Source organism: Marmota monax, unplaced genomic scaffold (genome assembly GCF_021218885.2).
Source record: "Marmota monax isolate L192 unplaced genomic scaffold, Marmota_monax_Labrador192_F-V1.1 WCK01_AAM20220418_F8-fsc00022, whole genome shotgun sequence".
Classification (NCBI taxonomy): Eukaryota; Metazoa; Chordata; class Mammalia; order Rodentia; family Sciuridae; genus Marmota; species Marmota monax.
In genome coordinates this window covers 25,515,370-25,523,351 of record NW_026695215.1, presented here as the reverse complement: position 1 = coordinate 25,523,351, position 7,982 = coordinate 25,515,370, and the positions used below count along the sequence as shown (strand labels likewise).

At 42.3% G+C, this 7,982-nt stretch overlaps 2 protein-coding genes across 2 annotated transcripts; one reads left to right on the top strand and one right to left on the bottom strand.

The window, feature by feature from the left end:
- Positions 1–337: 337 nt before the first annotated feature.
- LOC131423724 (10 kDa heat shock protein, mitochondrial-like) lies at positions 338–5,340 on the bottom strand. Its single transcript, XM_058574932.1, has 2 exons — positions 5,286–5,340; positions 338–833 (listed from the first exon to the last, which is right to left on the bottom strand). Exons 1-2 carry the CDS (start codon positions 5,338–5,340, stop codon positions 523–525), a joined length of 366 nt encoding a protein of 121 aa, XP_058430915.1. The 3' UTR covers positions 338–522.
- A 1,966-nt stretch (positions 5,341–7,306) lies between these two features.
- LOC124084500 (IQ domain-containing protein F5-like) lies at positions 7,307–7,741 on the top strand. The gene has a single exon (XM_046431805.1). The coding sequence runs from the start codon at positions 7,307–7,309 to the stop codon at positions 7,739–7,741; it is 435 nt and encodes a 144-aa protein (XP_046287761.1).
- Positions 7,742–7,982: the final 241 nt, after the last annotated feature.

The following is a 7,982-nucleotide window of genomic DNA, read 5'->3' as shown; positions in this document are numbered from 1 at the left end:
GGTCCAACACTGTACCAGGCAGCCCCTACACAGCTACACTCCTCACAGCTGATGGTTCTTAGTTCCTTTATTGCTCTGTAGATCTGTTTAGATGCTCCTTTCATCAACCTGAGCTGACAGAGAAATTCAGGAACCCCCTCTGTAAGGTTATCTTCCTCATAGTGCTAAAGTTCTGACTTTCTACAAACCAAGGATGCCCTCCTCATCCCACTGGATATGATATGCAATACTGATATGAACTTGGACCCTTGTGTGAACCCACCCTCCTTTTACCAGGTTTCCTTGATGGGCACTTCTCCTAGGCCAATGCCTTGCTCACATTCTTCCCCCCTCCCATTTACATATTTTATTTGGAAATGTTTACACAAGTACAGGGAAACTAAATTTTTGAGATAGTGGATGTTATTAGATTATCATCAGTTTATTATAAAAGACACATGGAAATTATTTACATGATGAAAGATTTCACCACTTCAGTGGAAAGGGCAGCTTCATAGGATGCCATTTCAACCGTGATTTGTTTCAGCCTATATACTTTCCAAGAATGTCACCATCTCTAAATAAGAAATAATCCCTGTCTTCTAGAACTGCTTTGGTGTCTCCATACTCTGGGGGAAGAACTTTATCTCCAACCTTCTTGCTAACTGGCTGAATCTCTCTACCCTTTCCTTTAGAGGCTGATCCCACAGTTACTACTGTTGCTTGCAATACTTTTCCTTGAGGTTTTTCTGGAGGCATAATGCCTCCTTTGGTTACTGTTTTGGCTGCATTCCTTTCGAACAATACTCGGTCAAAAAGTGGAAGAAACTTTCTAAATGCTTGTCTGGTCAGGACTCAAGTCACCGCAGCAGCTCAGACTCCACTTTGTTGCTCATCATTCTTGATGTCTCTACCGTGGTGAGTTCCCCCTACTCTCAGTGTACACCTATACTGTGCTGCCCAACCTAATAGCTTTTAGATTGATTGTTCAGGAAAGCGAAGAAAAAGGAAAGAAAAGAAGAAATACATTTTTTATTTTTAAAAAAGAGAGATACTATCTGTAGAAGAAAATACTCAGCCAAATCAGTAAAACATGCACTAACACTTTCACTCCAAACTCAAGAAAACTTATATGTAATCATCCAGTTGGCAAGAGACTACCTGTCTCCAGGAGATCTATGGCTGGTCTTGAGAGGCATGGCAGCTCTGGATGCCACATGATACCCTTATCCAAAAAGGCCCCAAAAGATCATCAACTGACATCCCATTCCTCACAGCCCACTCCCCAGAAATGGAAGATCCAGAGGTTCCAGTGTTGTTTAAACATGCACTCCTGAGAAAGAAAGTATAGAGAATGGAGGGAAGAAATACTCAAAGCATCAATGAGAGAATTTCCCACCATCAATGAAACAGTCTGAATGAGATTCTTCAGAATCATAGTTTAAGGACGCTTGACCGACCACACCAAGATGACTGAAAACAGTTGAACTCAACATGTTCTGGCAAAAATCTCAACTGCTAAAGATGAAATAATGAAATATTTAAAGAGGAAATAAAAGCAACAGTTTCCCATCCAGGAATAAGTCAGATTGACACCCATGTTCTCAGTAGCAACAAGAGTTGCAAAGAGAGAGAGGAGAAACACCTTAACTTTCCAAAGAAATATGATTTTTAGCACATAATTATTAACACCCTCAAATGTTATCCAAGTAGAAGGGCAAATGAAGAACCATTTTTTATGGTTTAAATATGAAGTGTCCCCCAAAAGTTCATATACGAGACAATGTAAAAATAGTTTAGAGGTGAAATGATTGGGTTATGAGAGCCTTAACCTAATCAGTGGATTAATTCCCTGATAGGGATTAACTGGGTGGTAGTTGTAGGTAGGTAGGGTGTGGTTGGAGGAGGTGGGTCCTGGAGGCATGCCCTTGGGGCATACATTTTGTTCTTGTTGAGGGCAGCTCTCTGTGCTTTCTGGTGCCATTTCCTGAGCTGCCTTCCTCCACCACACTCTTCTGCCAAGATGTCCTACCTCACTTCATGCCCCAAGGAATGGAGCCAACCATCTATGGACTGAGAACTCTGAAACTCTGAACCCCTAAATGAACTTCTCCTCCTCTAATTGTGTAAAGAAAAACAAAAAGAGAGAGAAGCAAGCAAGGTGCAGGGGCAAAGTAAAAGGGGCTGCTGGCTGAGCTGTCAGCTTTATTTATATCCATAGGTTACATTAGGTCATTGACATCATTAGGAAATATTGCTCATTGTATAAAGTTACTGTTATAGAAGCAGGTTTAGGTGCAGTGACACATTGATGTTGACTAAGAGAGTTCCTTTATTCTCAGAAGCTGAGTTTCTGAGATCAAGATTGAGGCTGATAAGACTCTAGTACAGAGCCTCCTCATGAAGGACACTACCATAACAGCTAGGCATTGAGCATGTATTAGTCATCTGATTAGTTCCAGGGAGAAACTGCAGAATAGTCCAAGTGTGGAAAACAGGGCGCCTGTTAATCCTCCTGAGTTTGCTCATCAGAGGAACGCTCCCTGGTACATTTCCACAGCCAGAATCCTTATATAATCACTTGTCAAGCCTTTTGGTCACAGTGACAAAAAAACTGACTAGAACACATTTCTTATCTGTAAAAACCTGAAAAGTTTTCTAATAGTTCCCGGAAATATATACTGGCTCAGTAAATAACGGTGAAAACCTCAGAAGGAAATGACACAAAAGGAAGACATGATTTAGTCCATTCATGCTGCTATAAGAAAATACTCCAAGCTGGGTCATTTATAAAGAATATTTCTTTTTTTAAAAAAAATATTCTTTTTAGTTGTTGATGGACCTTTATTTTATTCATTTATTTATATGTGGTGCAAAGAATCAAACTCAGTACCTCACACATGTGAGGCAAGTGCTCCCACCCCTGAGCCAAAACCTCAGCGCCCCCCCCCCCAACCTAACTCTTAATATTGCAATGGGAATCAAATTCGAGAATTTCATAGCACATACTGAGCAGAGAGGTCATAAAAATGTATTCTTTAGTCTAAGCAAGATTTTACTGTAAATTCATAAATTTACAGAATTTAACAGGAAGTCATAATACAAAATTTACAGCAAATTTATGTAAATTTACTGTAAATTTACATAAATTTACTGTAATAAAGATGTTAACAATATGTGAGACTGTTATAGGAGTGAGTGGAGGAAAAGGAAGTGGAGTAAGGTTCTTACCTGATTCAGGATGAGATGAGAGACAATGATTTGCTCCAGAATTTAACAGGAAATCATAATACAAAATATCAACATTGAAGTATATTGTAAAAATAAAATCAAATACATAATTTTAATATCAGAAATTATATTTTGGTTATTATGATAGATACCAACACAATGGTGGCTCAAAAAAAATGAGAAAATTAATTTTATCCTTGATATGATCTTAGTGTCCAAACTTTCCCATGCTTGTGATTGGACTGTTGTTCTCACAGTCTCAAAATGGCTACCAGAGTGCCTCCTATCTTGGGTACATTTCAGGAAATAAGAAGGTTAAGGGCAAGAAGGTCATCCTGGCCCCAGGAAGCCGAGTTTTCCCAAAAGATGGCTCAGTGTCTTCTGTTGACATCTCATTGAGCAGTGAGAGTCCCTTGACATCCCTAGTGGCAAAATGGACTAATGAAGGTCATCTATTATTTTTTCTCCTGCTGCCTAATCTTGGCATATGCTACTCCAAATAACTATAGTTCCATTGATGAGAAAAATGGTTTTAGTAGTTGTTTATTACGATAGAGATTTTCTTGGCTGCAAGCAGACACACCTGTGCTTTGTTAACAAAGGGAAAAGGGAGTTGACAATAAAGCAATGGGTTAAAGATCCAGCACGGAGACACTCCTACTTATGATAATGACATGACGAAGATTGGGATGAATCCTTTTGCTAAAGATAATGGGAAAAGCTGGTCAACATGTTTAAAGTTTTTTTCTATTTGAAGGTATCGAAAAGAAACAGTATATTAAAAAATCACTGGGCCATGATCCAAAGGAAGAAAGAAATCCTGAACTGCAAGCCTGGCATTTGGGGTTGCATCATCCAACAGATGCTTCCAGCATCTTCCCTGTCCTAGGTGTGCCTCCCAACACTTCCCCTGTCCTCCACCTTAACGACCATCATCCCACTGCTACACACTGACACTCCGAGCCTGAAGGCCTCTGCCATTCCCCACACTCCCCCTACAGCCCCACACCAGCCTTGCACATTCTCACCTGCACATTCCACATGTGCTTCTCAGTGACCCTTGGGGCAGTTGCTCTGAGGAGACCAGGGCTTTAGGTTATCCCCTAGGCCCTTGTGCTCAGAATGACCTTGCTGCACCAGGTGGGGCTTCAGGGGCCAGCAGTAGGCAGAGATGAAGCCCTACTTCTATACTGGCCTCCATGACTCACTGAAATCCTGAGTGTGACCTTGGGGCCATCAAGGGCAAAGAAAGGAGCAGAACAAAGATATTTGAGACTGGGATGAGGCCTTGGGGTTTTCTGGCCTGCATGTATCCTGATCTCCCAGGAGGCTGAAAAAATGATCACTCTGAAGCTAGGCCAGACATAAGGTATTTAGCCACAGTGAGGGAGTGGAGCCTGACCCCCATCCCCAATTCCACTGTCCTCATCAAAGATAATCCGAGCTCAATTTTTATTCTGTGTTTCTTCCTAATCCTCACGCTCCCCTTTTTAAAAGTTTATAAATTCTAAACTTTTATAACTTTATTGGCTTTATAACACATGAACACAAACAGAGAGAGGGATCATACTGTTCTTTAATTCGATTTGTTTCGCTTGTTGTTCGCATGTTGTTGGATAACTTGAATCTATGTTCCCAGGTCATGGTCATTCATATTTGGTTCAGAATAAACCATTTTCTTTTCTTTTCTTTTCTTTTTTTTTTGGTACCAGGGATTGAACTCAGGGGTTCCTGAGCCACATCCCTAGCCCTACTTTGTATTTTATTTATAGACAGGGTCTCACTGAGTTGCTTAGCGCCTTGCTGTTGCTGAGGCTGGCTTTGAACTTGCCATTCTCCTGTCTCAGCCTCCTGAGCCTCTGGGATTACAGGTGTGGGCCACCACTTGGAGCTTCAGAATAAACTATTTTCTAATTTCCTCAAAGCAAAGTTGTTATTTTATGTCAAATGAGACACCTGGTTTCATTTTTTATCTGTGAGTACTTGGGAATGGAACTGTAGAGTTTAGGGAATACATATTTAACTTTTTTAGAAGCTACCAAACCATTTTGCACATTGGTTCTGCTGTTCCATACCTTCTACCAGCAGGATGGAAGAATTGCTGCTGCTCTGGGTCCCCACCAAGATCATTGCTGTCTGTGTTTCTTATTTTACCTATTCTCTAGGATGTCTAGGGGAACCTCATTTGATTTCACTTTCAGTTATCTCATAACTAACAATGGTGGGCATCTTTTCATGTGCTTCTGAGCCATTTGTGAATCTCCTCTTGTAAAGCACCCATTAACTATTTTGTCACAAACTCTTTTGCTTCATTTTTTTTGTTTCCATTATATGACTTAAATGAAATCCATGTTTTGAATTCCTTATTGATGTATATTTAAATTGTCTCAATTTTTTCCAACCAGACCACAATGATAACTTTGTACACATTTATGTCAATGAACCAAAATTTCCATGCCATGCCTTTGCAACCAAATTTTAGGTGTCTCTGCAGGAAAGAATAGACACTTTCACTAAAAAGGGCCCAACTATTGGAAGCCCCTGGTACATGCATCATAGGTGCTCTTATGACATCAATGCTCTCTCCCCTCCTCCACTGTGGCAGAAGGAATGCAGACCTGAGTGTGATGAAACCATCTAGCCCCTAACCATGGGCAATTTAGAGGATCACAGACCTGAGGGAATTTGAATTATCTATCTCCAAATCATGGGCAATAAACTTTGTGTAAGATATAACCAGTTCACCCAAGTTGCAGGGAGGGGAAGGTGGATTTCCACAGTTAATCAGGATACTAGCCTTATGTCTAGGGATACTGGGATAATGAGGAAATTGAATATGTGTTAGAATCAACACCCTATTGTACGCAAAGAACAGCCTGCCCACACCTCTCCCTTTTAACTGTTTACAGAAGGATGGCAACCCTTGTGAAATCGTAATTGTAAATGTTGAGCAGATCTCACCACAGAAAAAGGAAGAGGCAGAGGCAGAGGAAATAACACCAGAGGTAGGTGGTATAGACTTCAATACTGAGGTGACTTCTGACCTTCCACATCTCTAACCCATGTCACCCAGAAGTGGTGTTTATCGTTTTGAAGCTCATTGCAGAAGGTGATCATGGAATTTATCCACCCAGGATATATTTGGGAGTGGAAGGTGGTACTCTTATGTATTATTCAGAACAAACATTAGAAACCCCAAATGTCCGGGTCAACACAAAGAGTTGCCCCATTATCCAAAGCTGGAATGAATAGGAATTGAGTCTTCTTCTCCAGTTGTTAGCAACCTGAGAAAGGCCAATGACTGAGGCAAGCTGACTTGGTTGTGGGGGGAGGAGAAACCCCAAAGAGTGTGAGAACCCGACCATGCAAACTTGAAAAGTGGGGCTCTGAGGGCTGTGTTTGGGGAATGCAAGGCCAGAGGGAATCCCCACACAACCTGGAGTTGTGTGGGAGTGTGTGCATGAGCACATGTGTGCGTGTGTGTGTGTGTGTCTGTGTCTGTGTTAACTGAAGACCTATGTGTGGTAACCAAGAGAAATGAAAGTGAGAAATAAATGAGAGAGACCCCAAACTGTGTAGTGCAAGGAAACTTTTAATATGAGGAACTAGCAGAAAGAGGAACAGGTTGTGGATTGAGGTGAAACCAGGGAAGAGAGGGAAGGGCAAGAAAAGAATGCCACTTCCCCAGCAGGTCAGAGGGTATGAAGGGGAGGTGACAGGCCCAGGTAGATGGTCAGGCTCAAGTGGATCCTGTGGATCATAAGGTTCTTGCTCCAGGACCAAGGCAAACCAGGTGATGTAACAAAGGGCAGGGGAACCCCCATACTATAGATGGCTACTTTGAGCCTCAGAGGTCAAGATGAATGTATATGTGCATTAACTGACATGGTAGAGAGAGGCAGGCAGAGGAGGACACTTGCTTGAATTTCTATGCCCAGGTATTGCTCTGTCCAGTGCTCATTAATTTCAGAGGAAGAGGAGATTGTTGATTGACAGAGGATCAGAAGCCCTTCCTGGCACATTCTTGGCTTGAGGTTGTTGGGGAACATGTCCTAAGTGTCATTTCTTTACTTTGTATCTCCCACTCCCTCACAAAATGAAGGAACCTTCTGACTCTACACTAGCAGCCACAAAGATCCAGGCTTGGTGGCGGGGCACCCTGGTACGACGCATGTTGCTACATGCTGCCCTGAGAGTTTGGATCATTCAGTGCTGGTGGAGGAAGATACTGGCCAAGCTGTTGGAGAGGAGACGGCGGACGATGCTGGAGTTGAATACATGGCAAATCTGGGCCTGTGTCAAGCTGCAGGCCTGTGTTCGAATGTGGCTCATCAGACTGCGATACTGTCGTGTGCTCAATGCTGTCCGGGTCATCCAGATATGCTGGCGCTGGCATAGTTGCCACACCCTTGGCTTTTTCCGGGGAAATTACGAGATCACAGAAAATGAGCTAAAACTTCAGATTGACATTTTTCTGGGATCACAGATTTGTCGGATCACCGATTCCATCCCCTTCCCAATAAAGAACTGACCAGGTCTGCTCCAAATATGTGTCAGTAGATCTTTGTTAGACAAGCTCCTGGAGGTCTGCATCTCAGCAAAGAGCCAGGAAAATGATGGAAGGTACAAAGCATCTTACATGATTACTTGGGGGAATCAGCAGGGTGTGTCTGGGGTGCTGGAGTCATAAGGGGGTGAGAGCCCATGCTGGAGGAGAAGAATCTGAGATCCATCAGCAAGGTCTGCCATAGGTGGGAGGGTTGGGGTTGCAG